The 22,566-nt window shown below is 49.1% G+C and overlaps 1 protein-coding gene across 1 annotated transcript; it reads right to left on the reverse strand.

Moving 5' to 3' along the window:
• Positions 1–663: 663 nt before the first annotated feature.
• zfyve16 (zinc finger, FYVE domain containing 16) lies at positions 664–22,128 on the reverse strand. Its single transcript, XM_080509870.1, has 19 exons — positions 21,950–22,128; positions 19,048–19,157; positions 16,731–18,266; positions 16,540–16,670; positions 15,225–15,321; positions 10,314–10,490; positions 10,079–10,218; positions 9,273–9,495; positions 8,390–8,512; positions 8,114–8,269; positions 7,799–8,023; positions 6,832–6,914; positions 5,802–5,906; positions 5,549–5,699; positions 4,509–4,589; positions 4,118–4,280; positions 3,068–3,173; positions 2,803–2,979; positions 664–1,046 (listed from the first exon to the last, which is right to left on the reverse strand). Exons 2-19 carry the CDS (start codon positions 19,115–19,117, stop codon positions 888–890), a joined length of 3,903 nt encoding a protein of 1,300 aa, XP_080365996.1. The 5' UTR covers positions 19,118–19,157; positions 21,950–22,128; the 3' UTR covers positions 664–887.
• Between the last annotated feature and the right edge of the window lie 438 nt (positions 22,129–22,566).

A 22,566-nucleotide genomic window follows, 5' to 3' on the forward strand; every position in this document is an offset into this window, starting at 1 on the left:
TTCTATATTTTGTTTTTTGTTTTTACTTTCTCACCAAGTTCAGTGTGCAAATATATCATCAGTTACCGTATTTTGTCACGATGAGGCTGGTGTCAAATTACAAGCACTTGATGGTACGTGTTGAACGAAGGTTTGGAGGGCGACATAAAGAACCACGACGACGAGATCATTTCAGAGGATCCCCCCCCCCAAAAAGGGGGCGGAGCAAATTTTTTTTTGACCATGCCGGTTACCGTGGTGACCGTGGTAAACTCTGCTGGACATTTCATTAAATTTGGCGGAGTTTTGTAGCATTTCTGAGAAAAGAAGAAGAAAAAAAAAAAAAGAAAATAAGAAAAAAGAAAAAAAAATCTTGTCCTGTCACATCAAAGTGAACCACGGTGTTTGGCCTGGCCGAGGCTGGTGTCCAATTACGAGCACTTGATGCTGCATGTTGGATGAAGAGAGTTCATTCATTCAATGTGGAGGTGAAGACGATATGGTGGAGTAGCACCGGACCGGACCCCACCCCCCCTCCCCCTCCCCCTCCCCCTCCCCACCCCCCCACAAGCCCCTCCCCCTCCTGAGGAGTACATCCAGGATCCAGACATTCATCATGGCGGCGCTCCGGCGGAGAAACTCGGGTGGTTCAGTTTGCGTTTGGTCTCGTCTCCTTTAGCGTTTGGCTTCGCGTGTAAAAGCAGCTTTGGTGATGAATCGTTTAAAAACTCCCAACGGGGGAGGGGGGGGGGGGGGCGGGTCGCGTCCTCGTCCGCGAGGGCCGGCGTCACGTTAGCCGCCGCCGCTCTGCGTCCCCCTCCCCCTCTCCGCCCCCCCTAACGGCGGGGGAGGTTGGAGTCGGACGCCATTTTTTTTTCCCCCCTTCAAAAAGCCGCGTCGCCGCTCCGTTAGATGACGTGCGTGATGTAGAAGGTGAACTCCACGTCCATGGCGGTCTGCGGGACGCTGGCCCCGCCCCCGTGGATGACCGGGATCAGGGCGCTGTCCATCTCGTTCATGTAGCGCTGCGGGAGGAGCCGGCCGCCGGAGCCGGCCTGGTACTCCACCTGGACACACACACACACACACACATGCACATCCTTTGTTAATCACCTTCGCCGATGACACATGTATTTATGTGTTTGCTTGTACGTATTCGACCAACTCGTCACAAAAACAACTCGCATCGAATGGCGTGAAATTTACAGGGATGATTTTTATCCATCCAACGACCAATCGATTCCATTTTGGGACGTTGACGGCGAGTCGTTTACGAATAAATCCCCCCTCAAAAGCTGCGTCTGTTGCCGTGGAGATGCTCATGTTCGACACTGTGATGTAGCAACCTGATGGGCTAGTTCGCGTCGATACGAGCTAACAGCTAACGTGTTAGCGACGCTAACTCGGTGCCGCAAACAAAATGTGGTGCTGGCGAAGGTCTGCGCTCTACCGAGTGTAGCTCTAGTTTATTCATTCGTTAATATATATGTATTTTACCAACTTTTCGTAAAAAAAAAAAAAAAACTACCGGCCCAACTCGCTGGAAATCTTCAGGGTTGATTTTGTCTTCGTCCAAAGACGGTTCAGCTAAACCGTGAGTCGTTTGGTCAAAGGTCAAGGGTCACAACGTGGTCAGTTTTAATGTGAATGATGCCAAAACCCACTGCGAAATGTTCAGCTTTCAATTCCCTGCCCTCGGACATGTCACATGATGCAGTGATGTCATTACGCTGGTCAGCTGTTTGGGGGGGGGGTCGTGAAAACATGAAGCAACTCAAACGGACGCAACGGCGGCTCAAATGACCTTGTAATCTATTGGTTTCCACGGTAACGAAAGGGTCTAACGAGTGTAGGTCTAGTGTATTCTAGAGCAGTGTTTTTCAACCTTTTTCGAGCCAAGGCACACTTTTTTCTTTGGAAAAATCTGGAGGCACACCACCACCACCCGGAAATGTTAATATTTTAAACTCTGTAGCCGATATTAACAATATAAAGTCATTCTCATCAATGCTTTATCAACAGGAATCAAATAAATGCAGAAAAAAAGTGTTTACCAATTTCTTTTTTGTATTGTGACTCCCTCAGTGTGAAACCTGGACCTGATGGATGAAGAGCTGAGATCCTGGTTCACATTCTTCCTTTTCAAAAACTTCTCCATCACTGTCACTGACACAGTACTTTGATACAAGATGGTAGCAGGAGGTGGAGATTAACCACACTGACGTCTGTTAAGTTTCGATTTCACCGGCAACGTTCTGTGCTGCCATCAATTGGCGAAGAGTATTGTCGCGATCACGGAGTTGGTCGCTGCAGGGCATGATGGGAGTTCAGGTTATGTGTTGCCGGAGGTTGTTGAGGGTTATTGTTGGGGTTGTTGTGTGTGTTGATTTGTGCTTGTGTTGTGTTTTTGTTCCTCGGCTCAGATAGTTAATTATTTCGTCTAGTTTGGTTTGTTGGATGTTTGTGTGCAACCATGCGTGAGAAATGTGTTGTGTGGAGTCTCATCCTGTTATGAAGTTCCTATTACGTGTGTTCATGTCAAAATAAAAGTCTCGACTCAGAGCAATTCTTCTGAAAAAGCCACAGAATTTATACATGACTAGTCTGCACACTGCTCTCACAGCTGACAGCGGCTGTGAGAACAAATGTTTTACTAGAAAAAACGTGAAATTGGATAATTTCCCACGACACACCTGACTAGATCTCGCGGAAACACGAGTGTGCCGCGGAGCAGTGGTTGAAGAACACTGTTCTAGTGTGTGTGTGTGTGTGTGTGTGGAGCGAAAGGGGAGCGGGGGAGGGGCGGCAGACTGGGGGCGTTACCATGTCGGCCTGCGTGGAGATGCGCAGCGACAGCGAGTTGATGCCGCTGCAGGTGAGCACGGACAGGTGCGGCGCCAGGGCGCTGCACGTCGCCACCGCCATCTCCTTCTGGAACACGCCGCAGGACGACAGCACCGAGGGCAGGCTGCAGTCTGCAGACTTCAGCTGGTAGAACACCTGCACACACACACACGCACACACACACGCGCAGTTAGCCATAGCGCTCGCGCGGCGCTGCAGCTGCGGCAGATGTTGGGAGCTTCACCTCGGTGCACCTGATGGATCGACCGCCGCTCTCAAAGTCGGCGTCCTGCTGAATCCGCACGCTGTGAACTCCGTCCAGAGACCTGCCGTCCACACCGCTGCTCCTCCTGCACGCGCACGCACGCACGCACGCACACACACACACACCAAGCTCAACTCTGTGTCCACATGGTTTTGTGTGTATGTTTTTAAAGTGTGTGTGTGAATGTAACTGAGTGCATTTGTTGTACGTGTGTATGTCTATGATTGTACGTGTGTCTGTTTTATCGACTGTGTAGCGCTGCGTCTGTCTGTGTGTTACTTTCAGTGTGTGTAAGAAATTTGTCCGTGTCTGTGTATTTGTACATGTATCTGTGTGTGTGTGTGTACATGTGTTTCTTTCTGTGCATGTGTGTGTGTACATGTGTTTCTTTCTGTGCGTGTGTGTACATCTGTTTATTTCTGTGCGTGTGTGTGTGTGTACATCTGTTTATTTCTGTGCGTGTGTGTGTGTGTACATGTGTTTCTTTCTGTGTGTGTGTGTGTGTGTGTGTACATGTGTTTCTTTATGTGCGTGTGTGTGTGTGTACATCTGTTTCTTTCTGTGTGTGTGTGTGTACATGTGTTTCTTTCTGTGTGTGTGTGTGTGTACACATGTGTTTCTTTCTGTGTGCGTATGTGTGTGTGTACATGTGTTTCTTTCTGTGTGTGTGTGTGTGTACATGTGTTTCTTTCTGTGTGTGTGTGTGTGTACATGTGTTTCTTTCTGTGTGTGTGTGTGTGTACATGTGTTTCTTTCTGTGTGCGTGTGTGTGTGTGTACATGTGTTTCTTTGTGTTTGTGTACGTGTGTTTCTTTCTGTGTGTGTGTGTGTACATGTGTTTCTTTGTGTGTTTGTGTACGTGTGTTTCTTTCTGTGTGTGTGTGTGTGTGTGTACATGTGTTTCTTTGTGTGTGTGTGTATTCTTGAAATTTGTACATGTCTATTTGTGTGTGTTTATGTTTCTTTCTGTGTGTATATTTGTGTCGCTATCAGTGCTTTTGTGTGTGTGTGCGTGCGTGTGTGTGTTACCCGGTGTTGATCTCGGGCCTCCAGTCCAGCCAGCGCACGGTGACGTTCTCCCGGAGTTCTCCGCCGTCGTTCTTCCCACAGGGGATGGTGAAGTGGTTCTGCTCCCTGAGCGCCACCCGCAGAGCCTCCATGGTCTCAGGGGGGATTTGAACCATCAACCCATCTGACACACACACACACACACACACACACACACACACACACACACACACACACACACACACACACACACACACACACACACACACACACACACACACACACACACACACACACACACACACACACACACACACACACACACACACACTTAGGTCAGCATCCTGCAGCAGGTCTGTGATGAAGTGACGTCACAGACGAAGGGGTTTATTTTTAATCGATCTATTTTTACCTTCTACGATGCTGGATTTGGCGATGAAGCCCGACGAGGCCTTCAGGGCGCCGTTAAACACCACGAAGCTGGCACCGGTCACTGCAACACACACACACACACACCGAGTGTCGGCCATCTGTGATTTAGCGCAGTGGTTCCCAACCTTTTTTGACCAGTGTACCCCTTGAGCTGGTTTCCATGTGAAAAGTACCCCCTCTCTCGTGTGTGATTATTCGCCTTAATGTGTACTTATATTTAACCCTTTGTCTTTCTATCTATCCAACTGCTCATTTAAATAAAACAATTATTGTGAGTGTAAAAACATACCTTTTAATGAGAAACTTGCGCTTGCTTGTCTTTCATAAGTCTTTCATAATTCCTTTTTTCACTGGGCTCCCCTGTGCCTGCGTCCGAGGCGACGGTAGCAGTAGCGGTAGCTGGACGTTTACTCCTGCCTAGCCATGCATCCATGTTTACAGTCGGCATGCAGCTAGAGTTAGCTAGCTTCGTGAATCGTGCGCGCCCGCAGCAAGAACGTGAACCTTTTTTTTTTTTTTTTAAAGCGCGCCACTTTATAGTCTTTTCATATTATGTGCATTGTAGTGTTACAATCACTGTGGACGAACTGCTACTCATGGAAAATAAACGTATGGCCTAACTAAAATTCATGATATAATACAATATAATAGAGTATAATTTTTTTTTGTGTGTGTGTGGATACTGTAGGCTAATTTATAATCTTTCTGCGTACCCCCTGCAATACCCTCGCGTACCCCTAGGGGTCCGTGTACCCCCGGTTGGGAATCACTGATTTAGCGGATCAGGAGGCGGCGTCCAAGAGCAGCTTTTCAGAAAACACTGAATCGATACGTGTAGTTTATGAAAGTAAAACTGAAACAAATGCTGAATTTCCTGCAAAACGTAGGAATAAATAAACTGGAGCGTCACTTTATTTCAACATTATTTCAACCCCCCCCCCCCCCCCCCCCCCCCCCCGGACGGATGGAGGAGGAGCAGAGGGGGTGTTGGAGGTGTTGGAGGGTGTTTGAGGCCCCCACCTGTGCGGCTCTTCCCCGGCATGCTGTTGGCCTGCGTCTGGTAGTTCCCGTCCTCGTTCTGGAAACACACCAGGTGGGAGTCGGCCGCCGAGCTGAAGCTCGCCCCGACGCTGATCACGTGCTCGTTGGACGAGTTCACCACCTTCTGCATCTGGAGGGGAAAACGGGCGGAGGAGGACATGAGTCGCGGGGCGGGGGGCGGGGGATGGGCGGGGCGGGGCGGGGAGGGGGCGGGGCGACCGAGACGCCTCACCTCGTTGAAGCTGCTCTTGGGGATGTCGATGTAGCTGTGGCCCATCTCCATGTGGATCCTCAGGCCCTCCACCACCGGAAGACTGTACTGGTAGTTCCTCAGGTCCTGGAGGGAAACAGTGTTCAGAGCATCTTCCTCCTCTAATATCCAGATTATAGAGCATCTTCCTCCTCTAATGTCAGATTATAGAGCATCTTCCTCCTCTGACATCCAGATCATAGAGCATCTTCCCCCTCTAATGTCAGATTATAGAGCATCTTCCTCCTCTGACATCCAGATCATAGAGCATCTTCCTCCTCTAACATCAGATTATAGAGCATCTTCTTCCTCCAACATCAGATTATAGAGCATCTTCCTCCTCCAACATCAGATTATAGAGCATCTTCCTCCTCCAACATCAGATTATAGAGCATCTTCCTCTAACATCAGATTATAGAGCATCTTCCTCCTCTAACATCAGATTGTAGAGCATCTTCCTCCTCTAACATCAGATTATAGACCATTTTTCTCCTAACATCCAGATTATAGAGCATCTTCCTCCTAACATCCAGATTATAGAGCACACAGGATTATGATATCACCAGACCGAGGTAGAAAATGAAAAAGAATGTATTATTTCTATGTAGTCATATTTATATTTAGTCGACCTAGTAATTAGTTGAGTAATCCCACAGTGATTTAAAGAGGCACCCTGCAGCCAGTTGGATACATTCCCCTCCCAAAAAATAAAAATAGAATAAGAGAGGACCCAGAATGGAGCCCTGAGGCACACCACACCAAAAGCAATGACTTTATATTTATTTATTTTGTTTGTGTTTTCTGCCTCCGGGTATGAAATAATCCGAGCCGTCGAGTTTCCTCACGGTGAGCCCAGAGTGGGATGTTTGGTTTGAGGCGTCACAGTCACTGTTATTTCTGCTGCTGCAGCTGCTCTGGACCCAAACGCCGACTGGTGACGTCCTGGAGGAGGGCGAGTCGCCCCGCCGGCGTTATCAGAACGTTGAGCACACGGAGGGTCGGTGGTACTTACGGCCAATAAGTTCATGATGGTGTGACCCGTCTCTCGATACACCGACTCCCGGAAACGGACGCTCATCACCGCGGTGGGATACACTGCAATGAAAAAAGAAGAAAAAAATAACTATATATATATATACATATATATATATATAAAATCTAGATTGTATTAGAATGTTGTAATATTTGCACTTTAATTTAACATTTATTCTACTTGAAATGTTTTTTTTATTTTTAATGATCAATATAATTGTTTCAGCAGTTTATTCTCTTTTCATGTCTTTTTGTTGTTTTAGATTTTTTTGCCCCAATATAGTTGTAAATGTGTAATATCACAGAAAACTTTATTAATTTGGGAATAAATATTAATTCAAATTTTGAATTGTATAATATATAAAATAAAATATATATTTTTTAAATTTATTAATTAAAAGTTAGTCATTATTTCATGAATGTATTTTAATTAAAATTTTTACTTTTTCTATATATTTCACTGTAAATTTTAAAATGTTTTAATTAAAAAAAAAAATTCTAATGAATTTACCATATCAATTGATAATTATTTCATAATTTAAAATAATTTTGAACACAATCTAAAGAAACAAGTTAGGCGTTATTTCATGTGTATTTTAATAAAAATTTTAATTTTTCTATAAATTTCTGTAAATTTAAAAATGTATTAATACATTTTTTTGAGTGAATTTACCATATCAATTGATAATTATAAAATAATTTTGAAATCAATCTAAAGAAACAAGAAGAAACAAGTTAGGCGTTGTTTCACGTGTATTTTTTCATTTTTCTATACATTTTACTGCCATTGCAGCTCATCGTTGACACTCTCTGCCACCGTTTGCGACGAGTCTGTCAGGTTTACTAATATTCTACGTTAATAAATGTTTTTTTTCCCCCAGGCAGAGAATAATTCGGGCCAAATATCCAGTTTTTAAAAAAAACTAAACTCAGGGGTGGCTGCTCACCGTGGTACTGGGCTCCGAGCCGCAGCAGCAGCCTGAGCGGGAACACCTTGGCCCAGGGGACCTCCAGCTTCTGGACCAGCAGGCCCAGCAGGAAGGGGGGCGGCGGCAGCGCCAGGCCGTCCAGCGGCTGGACGCTGGGGGAGAAGAAGAGCATGCCGCCGTGGTCCTTGCTGCCCAGGAAGCTGCTGGTGAACGTCACGTTGTCCAGCTCGTCCACGAACCTCCCTGCAAGCACCGGGGGAACTGAAGTTCAAACCTGTCCATCGTTAAAGAATACATTTCTTTTTTTTTAAATGTTTTTACGAGGTGGAGCACCTTTCAGGGCGTCCTGGTAAATGGTGAGGTACAGCGTGAAGAGGTCTCTGGGCAGAGTTTTCTCCTCGGGGAGACACTCCAACACAAACACCAGCTCCTTCTGGCCCAGAGCCTGGAGCCCCGTGGAGCCGAAGCACCAGCAGGGCCTGCTGCAGTCTGGGGGACGGGGGGACGGGGGGAGAGGGGGGGGGGACGAGTTTAAAACAACCCCTCAGATAGCGGCTGGTTTAAAAGGCAAGTGTGTCTGGAGCTGCTCCAACACACACACACACTCACAGGTGACCAGCTTGACGTTGACCAGCAGGTTGGCGTTGAGCACGAAGGTCAGAGGTCGCGGGCCGCCCTCCTCCAGGAGGTGCAGGATCTGACAGGGGGCGGGGCTCTCCTCCACCAGGACGTCTGAACGGGAAGTCGAGAGGACGTGAGGGCAGGCAGCGGGCGGAGGTCTCGTTCAAATTACACCGACAATCTGCCCGTGGGACTCGTCTCGGGGATTATACAGGGGCAACGACGCAGATTATATACAGGGACAACAGATTAAACACAGAGGGGATAGATTATATACAGAGGAAACACTACAGATTATATACACGGGCAACACTATAGATTATATCCAGAGGCGACAGATTATACACAGAGGAAACACTACAGATTATATGCAGAGGAAACACTATAGATTATATCCAGAGGCGACAGATTATACACAGAGGAAACACTATAGATTATATCCAGAAGCGACAGATTATATACAGGGGCAACACTATAGATTATATCCAGAAGCGACAGATTATATACAGAGGCAACACTATAGATTATATCCAGAGGCGACGGATTATATACAGAGGAAACACTACAGATTATATACAGGGGCAACAATCCAGATTAGAGAGGTGCAACAGAACAGACTATATAGAGGCAAGAGAATAGATTATATAGAGAGCCTTCTGTATAGATTATACAACAATATCATAGTTATGGATTAAATAGGGATAGATATAGACTGATTGGGGCAAAAGTATAGTTATGGAATATTTAGTTCAATAGTGTACATACAGTTAAATATAGATACACTTCATTACTGCTCCTGCCCTTCACGATGCAGGTGCTGCTCTATCTATTATTATTTTTCTCCATAAGCAGATGAAGGTTGAACACGTACCTCCTCCTCCTCCCCCCCCGTCGTCGTCCTCTCCGGTGGCGATGAGCAGTGGCGGCAGCTCGTCCTCGTTCTCCGGCAGGAGGCTGGGAAGCCGGTTCACCAAGGAGCCGAGCCCGGCGAGCAGCGCGTAGTCCCAGGGGCCCGACAGCGGCGCCCGAACCACCTCCGCCGTCCCGGACGCCTCGGGGGCCGAAGAGTCACCGAGTCCGACCGCCGGGCCGTCCTGCGACGGGAGGGAGAACTTCAGCCGCGCTGGCGCAGCTTCTCGCGGACGGGAATTCCAAGGTTTTCGCCGACAAGTAGGAAGTTCTGAGGTTTTTCACACGGTTTTAAGTGTTGGTTCTCCTGATTGCGGGACGGGTCTGAGGGGACCGTCTGTTTGAGCTGTTTCAGGGGTCAATTATTCGGATTTTGGTCATTCTTGAACGTGTTCCAGGACATTGTTCAGTGTTTTGACTGAATAGAGACGTCCAGTACCTCTCTGTTACTTTGAGTTTGTCGATACTAGCGAGGTCTCTTTAGAACGAGTCGGTCTAATTTTGTGGATTTTCTCGAGGATTTCAAAAGACAATTCTTCTATTCTTGTATCCTGATCTCGTCTTGATTTTCTGGAGCGTCTCGAGGAGTGTCTGTCGACTACGACTGTCTGATCTTTGAAGGGTTATCTTGGAGATGTGTTCAAGGGCAGTTCGAGGCCGTGCGATTTTTTTGCAGTCGCGTTCAAGCAATCGCCTGTTAACTCCGTTTCGTGATTCGTTCCTATTGAGGGGATAACAGAGGTACTCTTTAGAGTTGCAAAGTCTTACCGCGGTCGGGTCTGGAGAGGCGCCGCCAAACTCCTGGGAGCTCCGGCGGCTCGTCACCGACAGCCTGCTCGTGTCCGCCACCTCCCCGTTGGGCAGGATGCCGTCGGCGAACCACACCCGCTTCTGCTCCCGCGGGCAACCTGACGACACACACAGACAAACCCGAGCTGGTCAAGGGAAACCCGGGCCAACAGTCCGGCTCAGACTGAGTACGGAGGGTTGAGAGGAGCCGTACTGTCGTTGCTGGGGTGCTTGAGAACGGACACGGGCACCATGACGGTGGGCGGCGGGGAGTTGAGCGTGCCTGCGGCCCGAGCCTGCTGCAGAGGGGGGATGGTGCTGCAGTACTCAGACGGGACGTTGGGGTTCGGGCTGGGACCTGTTGGACTCATCATCCGCTCCAGGGCCTGGGCTGCGAGGGGGGGGGGGAGGGAGGGGTGAGAGAGACGTCCTTTCAACTTCAGTTAGATTCAACCTTGAAAAGGTGACTAACGAGATTCTGGCCATCCTCTGACTTCTACTGCTGCCAAGTCAACGGTGGCGGTGGGTCCGTAAAGTCTTCACGCCGACGACGCTAAACGCGCGTGACGGATAAGGGAAGGAGATGTCTTGTCCATCTTCTGTGTTTGCTTGCGCCGTGCGATTTGGTTTCGCATCCGGGGGAGGAAAAAAAAAAACGGTCATACCGTTGATGACCTGTGGGGGCAGCGTTGTACAGTATAGCTCATGACGACAACGGACACGAGGAAAGACCGTGAGGATGTATGCGTTGAGTCACTACTGCACGGAGTGACGGCCCAACGCGTTTCAAACAGTCGGTACTCTGAACGTGAATCCAACCATTTCAGTCTGAGCAACAAACGTTTGCGAGGCACAAGATCAAGGCCGTTCCTCGCTGACCACGGTAGCGTCAACCAACGGCACCGTCAGCTGAGCTTGGATATACTAAAAAAAAAAAAAAAAAAAATTGTGTTCGTGAAGACAAACAAAGCATTCGTCCCGTCGAGCTCGGGGGGGATCAAACGGAAGGGAAAGTTCAAGCGGCACTTTGCGGATTAATTTCTATCTCTGATAAAACTCCAAGAGAAAGAACAAGTCTTCAAGAAGGTTGGACTCGGACTCTTCCAACAAGACTCAAGAGATGTCAATCGAACAGTCACGGTAGTGAAGCAAGAAGATGACACGTCTTCAAGGAACCCAGAAAAACACATACTTTTAACTCGTGATCTAACGCGACGATGCGCATGAAGGGATTTAACCCCCCACCCCTTATTGGAGGCTGTAGGGTCATTGTGAAACCAGCAAGGGAAGCAGGGTTGGTCCGATCTTCTAGTTTCCAGTTGATGTATTCTTATCGGACTCCAGCTTTTCAGACCAATGGTGCCGTAAATGTTTGACGCCACAGAAACGGAACCGTGGAACCAGATTGCCGACAATTCCTCGAAAATGGCGCCGAGCCGGTGACACGCACAGGTGACGGAAGATTCTGCTGATCCATGGAGGAGGAAAGAGGTTTTGTTGGAAATTTGGGATAAAAGAGAAAATGGAAAAGTTCCGTCGTGATTCAGAGTTTCCGGGGGGGAAAATGGCTCCCGGAGTGCAGAAGTGAAAATCTGTTTAAAAACCAAACCAAGACCAGAGTAGAGCATTAAAGTAAAAGCTTTAAGGTAGTCCAGAAGAAAAAAAATATAAAAAACAGAAAAACAGGGGAAAATCATATTATACTTTTCCAATTAAAGGTTAAAGGCCTGAGCATCTTTGCAGTGTTCTAGAAAATAATCTCGTGGAAACCAGTCCACATAAAGACTGAAAATTCTGAAACGGCAAAAACAAAATAATCTGAATGAAGCCTGTATTTCTGTGACAGGAGTAATCAAGAATACTTCCACAAGCACGTTCCTTAATAGGAACGTTCCACGCGACGAATGTCACTGTTGACTAAAACATAGAAATTCAAAACGTTTTAAAAAAGCTCAACGTTAAACTTTTATGTGGAACCCTTTCAAACCGACCAGGCAGCAGACGATAAACCGTCTCAGAGACGCGTTGTGACGTCAATACGTCCATTTGGCTTTAATATAAAAAAAACTCAGGACTGCTGGGGTTGGTTTCGATGGCAGCTTACAGCAGGGACACGTCAACAACAATAACAAACAACAAATGGGAACTAAAACTGCTGACATCAGCCTGCATTAAACCCGTGACATCATTTACCCAGAGACGCTGCGATCTCGCCGAGTTGAGGCGTGATGACGTCATCGTAACGACGCGTTATCCTTGTTTTGGCTTGCAGCTCACAGTGGGCACAGAGGGGGGTGGGGGGTGGGGGGTGGGGGGGGGGTACACGCAACCTTGGACCGACTTAATTTGCAAAGTCATCGTACGGGTCAGACTTTTCCAGGAGAGAACCGGTCCCATCAAGTTTCTCTCTCCAGGTGAATGAGAAGAAGAAGCCCGGTGATGAAGTGCGGCGGTCTCTGTTTACGGCTGAATGAAGGACGGACGCCGGCCGTTTCATTGAGGGGGGGGGGGGCGCTGACGCAGCACTCAGCACTCGTCCACATTATATTGATTAAGCATCACGGGAGCTGATCGATCGGGGGGGGGCGACAGCGTGGCGTACACGAGCCGCAAACAAAAGTCCCATCAGTGTTTTGTTTTTTTTTAAAAACCTTGCTGTGAAGAGGAAAGGATGACGCGGCAGAAATAAAAGAAAAATAAATAAATAACAAGTAGTAGTCATCCAGGGCTTCGGGGGAATTACAGAGCGCTGATTATGCGAGGGACCCGGTTTGCAGCGCACACGTCCAAATAAATAAATAAATAAATAAAAACACCGAATGAATGAGAAAAGTTGTCACGCCAAGAAGTGAGACGCTTCTTACCTCGTCCTCATTTCCTCCTCTAAGACTGAATCAGTCCACATCCTCACACTGACCCCAGAGCAGCTCACTGAAGCTGCTGCTCACTTTGGTTCACTGGTCGCTGCCGTGTGTGTGTGTGTGTGTGTGCGCGTGTGTGTGATGTCAGAGGAGGAGGAGCAAATAGAGAGAGAGAGAGAGAGAGAGAGACGCTCAAGCGTCCGCAAGCCCCCCCGAAAGTGGACGTCCTCTTTTCCTTCTTAATTTAGACGGCGTGCGAGCGTCACACGTGCGCACGCACACACACACACACACACAAAATCAAGGACAAACGGCAGCATCCTGCTCCCGACTCTCCTCCTCCCCCTTTGCTCCATCCATCCGTCTCACCCCTCCTCCTCCTCCTCCTCCTCCTCCCTCTATCACTGCTGCAGTCTCTAATAGGAACACACAGCCTCGATTCATCAACCTGAAGCGACCGTCTGGTTTTAATCAGTTGGAATACGAGCTGGGAAAAACGAAACGGACTCGAGTACGAGAGACTGAAAAAGCCTGCCAGCGACTCTCCTCTTTTTTTTTTTGTCTATCCTGCCTTAAATATTCATAAAGCATAGAATAAAAAAAAACAAACCAAAACGTTATCAAGTTTTAATGTGGTGCAGAGACTTCAGTCTATTTTAAGATTTTAAAGGCACAATGTGAGATCTTTCCTCTGTGGAACATTGAAAGAAAAAAACCTCAAACTAAATTATTGGACCAGCAGAATAAATCACAACCATCTACAAGTACAGTGTTTGCATGAGTGCATGTAGATGATGTTGTACATATATATATGTCTGTATGTACGTACAGTGGTGCAAAAAAAAAAAAAAAAAAGACTTTAGACACCCAATACATTTGTGAAATATTGCATTAAGAATCACTGAGGTCTTCAAATGCGATCACAAAATATGAATCAAATCCTAAAAAGTCGATCCTATAAAACCACATAACATTTGAGTATCGGATGATTTTGATACCAGTGATCCACTATGAAAATCTTGCTTTTAAAATTTTTTTTTTTTTTTAACTAAAAGACACAAGTTTTGTTTCACAACTGTGAGAAGAGACAAAATATTTTTTTTAAATTGACTTAAACAAGAAACCAAAAGGCAGGAAACGCGGTTGAAGCTACAGATTCTCAGCCAGGGAAGTGGAGACGCACGGATACAGGCTGGAAGACAAAGCAAGAATCTGGGGCGTCCCGATGGAATTTCTTCAGCGAGAAATGACGGCATCCTGATCGGGACGTGGCGGGAAAAAAAAACGCCCAATGACATCACGACCCCCTTACTGCGGAGCACGGGTAACTATGACCGCCAACCCGGCCCCCGTAGGAACAACATCCGGGTCTTAGCGGTGGCCGGCGACACCTCTCGTGTGTCGTAATGACCGACTGCCTCCGACGTATTTCGCGATCGCTGTACGCAATAAACAAACGAAGCACGTATCGCTTGTGTTCGGCCAGATCCGCGTCACATAGGGACCAATGGTAATTTGCAATAATGGCGGAGGTCGTCTGTAATCGGCAACTGCAGCTTTTTTTTAATTAGAAATGACAGAAATCAAAGATCGGAAAAGAATATGGCAAATTGTGTAAAATGTAAAATTGCAGTAGTTCAGCGTACAAACGTGAAATACATTTGCAATAAATGCCAACTTCCAGCTTATTTGTTATGGGGGGGATTCATTTATGGCACTCTTATTAAAAGGTCAAGGTCATGCTCTGAGGTCAAGGTCAATGTAAAAAAAAGAAAATGAAGGCTATGACTTCATTTAACAGGCTCTCAATACCGCCACATAGATTTTATCGCTGCAAACGTAACGTTAACTTAAAGGCAAGGCTTTTCCAGGATGCAAATTTCCGATAAAAATACGTGGTCGCCTTTAACCCACCCAGATGGTTCCATATCGGTGAGTGTCGGTAATACCAATAACTAGGGTAAGGCACCTTCTGCAACCAAAAAATACACAAATAATTCCCCATATTTGAGATTGTGTAAAAATTCTAAGGGTGTCAGAAGACACTTTTATTTCCCACCACTGTATATGTGTGTGTGTGTGTGTGTGTAAATACGTATGTTTATTTGGGGGGTAATACCAACAGTAATTCTTTAATAGATCATTAATAGTGATTTTCACTGGAATCTCTGGATCACAGCAGCACGTTGCGTCGTTTTTTGTTTTTGTTTTGTCTCGCTCGTCCTCCAGAGGGACGAGTCGCGCGGCGCGGTGGGCGTCCTCACCTTTGTGTATGGTGTCGAAGCAGGTGATGCACACGCGCGCCTCCTTCTCCAGGTACTTCAGTTTGCACTTCCTGTTGCAGCAGACGGCGCAGTAGACCTGTGAGGGGAGGGGGGGGGGGGGAGAGAGAGAGAGAGGGAGAGAATGGAGGAGAAAACATGGATTACAAGGAAAATGTACCGCACGTCCCAAACAGCGCGCTCTAATTCTGTGAAAGGCTTTAGGAGGCGCGGCTCAGTGGAGATCTGTGGCGAGTCGGGGAAAAAAAGGAAGAGAAGTGCTGACTCATGCTCTCCACGGACCAGCTACTCATAGCACCGGAATCGGCTCCGTTCGACTGGAAGGTTTTATTAAATATCCAGCTCAGAACCGCAAAAAACGACATTTAAAAATAAATAAATAAATAAATAAAAAGATGCAAAGCTTCATGGGAAAAAAAGAGTCATGGGAATTTACATGTAAGAAATATAATAATAATAAGAGTAAAGAGCTTATTTATTTTTTTAATCTCTGATGAGTATTTTACCACAAAAATATCCTGATACATCAGAATGTTGCACGGTTTTGTCTCCCGGCTCTGAAAATCAAAGTATGAAACCCTGAAAGGAGAGCGTCAGTTTGGAGCGAATGCTAACGTCGCCTCTCTCTTTCTTACAGTCTGTGCTCTCTCTCTCTCTCTCTCTCTCTCATTCGTCTCAGTTTGTGCTCTCTCTCTCTCATTCGTCTGTCTGTGGTCTCTCTCTCTCTCATTCGTCTCAGCCTGTGCTCTCTCTCTCTCATTTGTCTCAGCCTGTGCTCTCTCTCTCTCATTCGTCTCAGTCTGTGCTCTCTCTCTCATTCATCTCAGTCTGTGCTCTCTCTCATTCGTCTCAGTCTGTGCTCTCTCTCTCTTATTCGTCTGTCTGTGCTCTCGCTCTCTCATTCGTCTGTCTGTGCTCTCTCTCGTCTCAGTCTGTGCTCTCTCTCTCGCTCGTCTCAGTCTGTGCTTTCTCTCTCTCTCATTCGTCTCAGTCTCTGCTCTCACTCATCTCAGTCTGTGCTCTCTCTCATTCGTCTCAGTCTGTGCTCTCTCTCTCTCATAGCATGTGCTCTCTCATTTCTCTTAGTCTGCGCTCTCTTTCTTAGTCTATACTTTATACTTTTTTTCCCTCTCTCATAGTCTGTGCTCCATTTTTCTCAATCTGTTTTCCATTTCTTAGTCTGGTCTCTCTCTCTCAGGTATTCTGTGTTCACTCTCTTTGTTATAGTCTATTATCTCTCTCTCTCTCTCTCTCTCTCTCTCAAGAAGAAGAAGAAGAAGAAGAGTTGGAGTCGTACCTTCCCACAGGCTCGACAGTGGTGCCTCCTCCTGGTGAAGGTGAACTTCTGCTCACAGTTCATACAGTTCGGAGCGTCTGAGTCGGGCACCCACTGGGGCTGTCTGCTCCCCAGCTCCTCCTCCTCCTCCTCCTCCTCCTCCTCCTCCTCTTCCTCCTCCCTCCTCAGGCTCCCCAGCAGGGGGTCGTCGCCGGGCGGCTCCCCCGGGTAGGGGGGCGGCTCCGAGAGCTCGTCATAGGTCGGGCTGAAGGCGGGCGGCTCCTCGGCAGCAGCGGGACCGGCCCGAGGCGGCGCCTCCTGGTCACGGGGCCCGCCGGGCGCCGCCACCGCCGCCGCAGAGCCGCGACCCCCCCCGTCCTCCCTCTCCTCGCCCCCTGCTGGCGGGGATGCGGCTGTGTGGCAGTGGGGCTGTTGTTTGGGTCTGGCCCCCCCGTAGGGCGGCGGCCGATGGGGCGAGTTCTGCGCCGCTGCCGCCGCCGCGCGGTCGGCGCACATGGTCCGGTCGCTCTCCGGGGAGGACAGAGACTCGGGGTCGTCGTGCCCCCCCGACGGCGCCTCGGCCCGGGGGCCGCAGCAAGGGGTGCGGCGCTCCGCCTCCACGTGCGCCCGCAGGAAGGCGTCCAGCTCCTCGTCGGTGACCAGCAGCTCCGCCTGGTCGCTCTCGGGGAGGTACTCGAAGCCGAACTCGGGGGGGTCCGGCGGGCTGGGTTGGCGGGGCTCCACGGGGGAGCCCCGCCTCCCCTCGGGTGATGACCGACCCCCGGCGGGCCGGAGTGAGGCGTCCGCGATCGCTCCCAAGCCGGACCCCGCGGTGGCGGCGTCCGCCTCGGTGCTTTCCGACGCGTCGGCCTCCGCGCACTCCTCCTCCTCCTCCTCCTCCTGCTCCGTCTCCACTGCGGCGCGCTGCTTCACCAGAGCCCCGCACATGGACACGGCCATGGGCAGGCAGGACAAGCCCACCGCGGCGCCACTCGAGGGTCCGGGCGACGCCGCGTCCTCCGAGCGCTCCTCCTCCTCCTCCTCCTCCTCCTTCCTCTCGGGGTCTTCTGGAGTCTCCGTCAGACCGCCCGCCGAGTCCGTCGGGTCGACAGAGTCCTCCGCCTGGTCCCGCTCCTCCACGCCCGGGGCCCCGCCCACCGCCGGCGCCGGCGACGCCGCCCCCGCCGGCTCGCAGCCTCTTTCCACGGCGGCCGGGAGAATGACGTCCAGCAGGCTGAGGGGGGCCGAGGGCGCCGGGTCCAGAGCCAGCAGGGCGTGCGGCCCCGCCGGGGCGGTGCTCTGCTGCACGGGGCCGTCAAAGTCCACCAGCAGCGCCTCTTTCTCCCCCTCCACCTCCTCCTCCTGCACCTCCGCCTCCTCCTCCATCCGTCTCTCCACAGCGTCCAGCTCGCCGAAGGCGTCGTGGCTGCCGGCTCGCACCAGGAGGGCCGAGCTGGTGTCGTTCACCAGGTCGCACACCGGCTTCAGGGTCCGGTCGGGGCACGGGGGGGCCGAGCCCTGGGCCGGGCCCCGGTCCACCGAGGAGAGGAGGTCCACCGCGGTGAGCGGCCGGCCGGCGGCCTCCCGCTCGTCGGCCTCCCGGGGCGCCCCGCCGCCGGCGGAGCCATAGTGGAGGGCGTTGAGGTCGGGGGCCGCGGGGGAGCCCTCCGGGGGGGAACACTGAGGGCCCAGGGAGGAGAACGGGTACGAGGGGGGCTTCAGGAACACCGCTTTGCATTCAAGCTCCTCTGCAAGAAGGTACAGATGCAAACTTCAATTTCAAAGTGCCTCCGGGTTAAAATCAAAACACTGATTTAAGCCCACAATTTAACGGACGCTGAAAAGGATGTACTTTTCACGTCAGGCCACTAGTGGGTGCTGTTGTTTGTTTTTTGTCATGCGGCCCAGAACAACACAGCGTAAACATTAACAATGGACTTAATTAACATGGACTTTTCGAGTGGCCAGACCACCAAGTTGGATTATTACGGTGACTGTCAAAATAAAAGCGCCAAGTCCCAGGAGAATGTCGACTGAGAGTCGTGACACTCTGGAGGAAACATTGTTCTGATTGGCTGAACTGAGCATGTGCACAAATACTAGTGACGACTGCACATGGGCAGTGTTGCAGAAAAGTTGCGCCCACCCCCCGTTGCCATGGAGACAAGAGCCTTTTCAAAAAAGTTGCATTTTCCGAGGCTCTGATCACCGTCGAACCGTGAAGACATCGGACTAAACTCGGCCTCGGACACCCAAATGAAGCGACGACGCGCATGTCAGTATTAGCATTAAAGCTAATACTTATTAGCATTAAAGCTAATACCTTTCGCCTACGTGTGACGTCGTCAGAGAACTGAGCTTCAGATCTAAATTCATGCACTTTCCAAATATAAATGAGCTCAATTTAGCTCAGGTGCAGGCGATCTGACAGTTTCTTTCTTGTGGGGGATTTTAGATATATATATATATATATATATAAATTTTATTAATCAAATTCCTCATAAACAATACTGGAGTGTTTGATCTCACCGGTGTTGAGCTCGAAGTCGTCGAGCAGCTTGTCCAGATCGCATACAGCCGCCTTGAAGAAGCTGTCCATGCTGCGCCGGAACAAAAGGGCCTCAGATCTCCTCCACTTCCTGTCAACAACACGGGAGAGGAAAGTAGGTCACCTGTTGACTCTATCAACTCGCCAAGGCGCTCTCACTTCCTCGTCACACTGGAAGCGATCGCACCACTTGGCACATCCTCGTGGATTACTCGCAAACTTTCAGCTTTGCGAGGACAGAAACCGTGTAAACAAGACCGTTCCAGTGAGCTCACAGATGTGTCGTCAAACATTAATACCCCTGGCGACCTGTTGGAGGCAGTGTGGAGCAGTAGAGCTCTGGTGAGAGAGAGCAGCGAGGACGCAGCTAACGGTTAACAGCGATTACAGTACAGCTAACAGTGCAACTGACAGCCGTGGCTAACAGTTAGCAGCTGAGAGTAACTGACAGCAAACACTATTTAGCATTAGCATTTAGCGATAGGATTACGAAGGAGCATTTATCAGTAGTACTTAGCGGTAGCATTTAGGAGCAACATTTTGCAGTAGCAGTAGCATTTAGCGATATGATTAAGGGGTAGGCTTTTGTAGTAGCGTTTAGCGGTAGAATTTAGTAGTAAAATTTGGCAATAGTATTCAGCAATAGAATTTAAGAGTAGGATTTAGCCGTAGCATTCAGCAGTATTGATTAAGCAGTATAATTTAGTGGTAGCACTTAGCAGTAGCATTTAGCGGTAGCCTTTAGCGGTAGTATTTGGTAGTAAGTTTTAGCAGTAGCATACAGCAGTGACATTTAGCAGTAGCGTATGTCGCAGTGTAGTAAAAAGTTATTTGGGCTGCCCGGTGTCACGGTCTAACTGGTCCATGACAAATGTTCCTACCTTTATCCAACTCAATGACTATCCTTGCGGTCAAGACACTAAAAAAAAAAGTCTGTCACAATAACCTCTGATAAAAGAAGGTTACAAAGATCTAACGCTTGGAAATTGATTAAAGAATTACGAGCAATACAAAAAGACCAAATTCAGAAGAATTGATCAGACACTTAACATGTAGAAAAGAATAAGGTACAGCGATGACCGTCGCGACAGCGGAGTGCTATTTAAGGGTCTTAATATCTGTGCTGCTGCGTCACTGAGGAGGCGGAACGGTCACAGAAAGGAGGAAGTCGGTCGGGCTGAAGTTTGTCTACAACCACAGAACAATGAGGTAGAGTTCCCACGTGACAGTTAAAAACATTCCGCTGCGGTCATGTGACGGGTCCCTCTGAAGAGGTGAGACCGGAAAAAAACCAAAAAAAAAACCAGATCAGTGTTTTTGTCTTCAAGATATGTCAAGTATTTCCATGATAAATTGTTAAGCCACAAAACAGCTTAGCTGAGGCAAAACAAGAAAAAAAAATCAATGGACTTCCATACATTTAGCCACCTTTCATATTGATCGTACGACGAGTCCGTTCTGTAAAGTAGCACTGGGGATAACTATTTGCTTGTGAATGTCTACAACTCAATACAGAAACATACAGTTGAGATACAGGCGGAATTTTCTCGCTCTACTTTAATGCAACTGGAACAAAACTGGGAATATACCGGAGGAAAAAAAGAAAGAAGGGAAAAGTACTCGAATGTGTTCAATATCTGTGACGCAAAATCCAGTAGTGTGTGTTCGGCTGGGGGAGGAGCCGACCAGCAGGGGGCGTGACGTCACGTGGTGCCGGTATGGAAACCAAGCAGGCTGAAAGCAACACTGCTGCTGCAGCCAAATCCAGAGAGTTACTGACTTGTTAATGCATGACAACGTGAGATGATACGATATTAATTCATTGGACAATACAAGCGGCCCTGTGACCACTCAGTTTCACTTTATTATTATTTCTCACTGCTCTTCTTTAACTGCATATTTTCCATCACTTTGAACTGTCGACTCGATAATCGACTCCAAAGTGTCTGGATACGTTAACACTGGAAACAGAGAGAGATCCCGGATATGTTCATCGCAGTTCGTAGTTCAGGCCTCTGATTGGTCAGTAGACTCGCGCCTTCATTCTCTGCTCCGGAGTTAAACATCGAAGGGTACCGGGGTGACTTATCCCGGTAAAGTGCATCTGTTTCGCAGTACGGAAAACTCAGGGTTGATCCTGAATTTACCTCCATATGAGAAAATCCTGAGTCGTGATATAGGCCCGAGGTTGAATTTGAGGCAACCTGTTTGTTTACATGTACAGGTCGCGTTTGCCACTGAAGTCTCGTTTGACCACGCGAGATTTGGAACATTGAGGTTGAAGAACCATAGACCCAGTTATAAAAGTCTATGGTGCAGAAGAATCGGCTAATGTGTGTTGAGCTCCGTCTTCTGTGATCATCAAGTTGTCTCTTGACCCGCGAAGACTATTAAAACAAATCCTGCAGCGCGTGCCTGGCTTAAGTCACACAATCTGAAGGGAGGCAGATTTCTCCATAACACCTGTGACAGTTTAAACCCAACTAATGCGATTAAAACACTTTTTAACGTCCCCCGGAAATAGAAATAACACGTTTAATGTTACCAGCGTGCAGCTTCTGCCGTGTGGTGAAAACACAGGTGGGTGTTTTTGAAGCGTCGGGGTGGAAACTAAACTTCGGCCACTGTTTAGAGCTAATTAGCCACCGAGCTAATTGCCAGCGGCTAACGCTAGCAGGGCTACAAAGCCGCAAAACAAACCCACGTTAAGTGTTTTTAACGCAGCGGTTCTAAACTACCGGATGACCCGTGCTCCGTGTCGCGCACCGACGTGTGACCGAGGCGTGTCAGCCGGATTCGACCTCGATTGCCACCGATGTGTGGCCGCGGTTAGCCATTAGCACGGTTAGCCCGATTAGCCCGGTTAGCCCGTGTGCTTCTTACCAGCTCCGGGTTTTATTCCATGACCGCGAGGTGGACCGTCAGGCTGCCGGTTCGAAACCGCGCGAACCGGCCTGCGAGGTACCGTCTCCCGGCTCTGGAGAGAGGCGGTATGGGCGTTGGGTAGGGGAGGAGGGGGCTGCTGGGTTTGTAGTCCGGGGCTCGGAGCTGCTGCAGGATCCGCTCACACGGCCATCTTCGATCGGAGCTGCCGGGAGGTCACAGGATCCGCTCAGGGCCCGAGCAGGAGCCGCTCTACCGGGGAGGATGGAGCCGCTCTACCGGGGAGGGGGGGATAGAGCCGTTCAACCGGGGAGATAGAGCCGCTCTACCAGGGGGATAGCACCACTATCCTCTAATGGGGAACAGGAGCCCTGCCTGAAAGATAGAGCTACACCAGGTAGAGCAGTCTATGTCCCCATTAGAACAGCCTCTGTAGCGGCTCTATAGGGGCTGCTCTACTGCGGAGATGTAACCACTCTACCGAGGAGATAGAGCCACTCTACCGGTGTGATGGAACTGCTCTACGAGGGGTATAGAGCCACTCTACCAGTGAACAGGAGCCACGCTGCCTGAAAAATAGAGCTATACCAGGTAGAGCAGCTCTATGTCCCCATTAG

The sequence above is a fragment of the Blennius ocellaris genome (assembly GCF_963422515.1).
Source record: "Blennius ocellaris genome assembly, chromosome: 15".
Taxonomy (NCBI): domain Eukaryota; kingdom Metazoa; phylum Chordata; class Actinopteri; order Blenniiformes; family Blenniidae; genus Blennius; species Blennius ocellaris.

Bases quoted from the DNA above. Each gene is read 5' to 3' on its own strand.
- zfyve16 (XM_080509870.1), bottom strand. From the start codon at position 19,117: ATGGACAGCTTCTTCAAGGCGGCTGTATGCGATCTGGACAAGCTGCTC. The intron at 8,513-9,272 runs GTACGTGTTCAA...CTTCCCGTTCAG, and splicing joins CGGGGGGGGAGGAGGAGGAG to ACGTCCTGGTGGAGGAGAGC. The intron at 1,047-2,802 runs GTAACGCCCCCA...GTGTGTGTCCAG, and splicing joins TCTCCACGCAGGCCGACATG to GTGGAGTACCAGGCCGGCTC.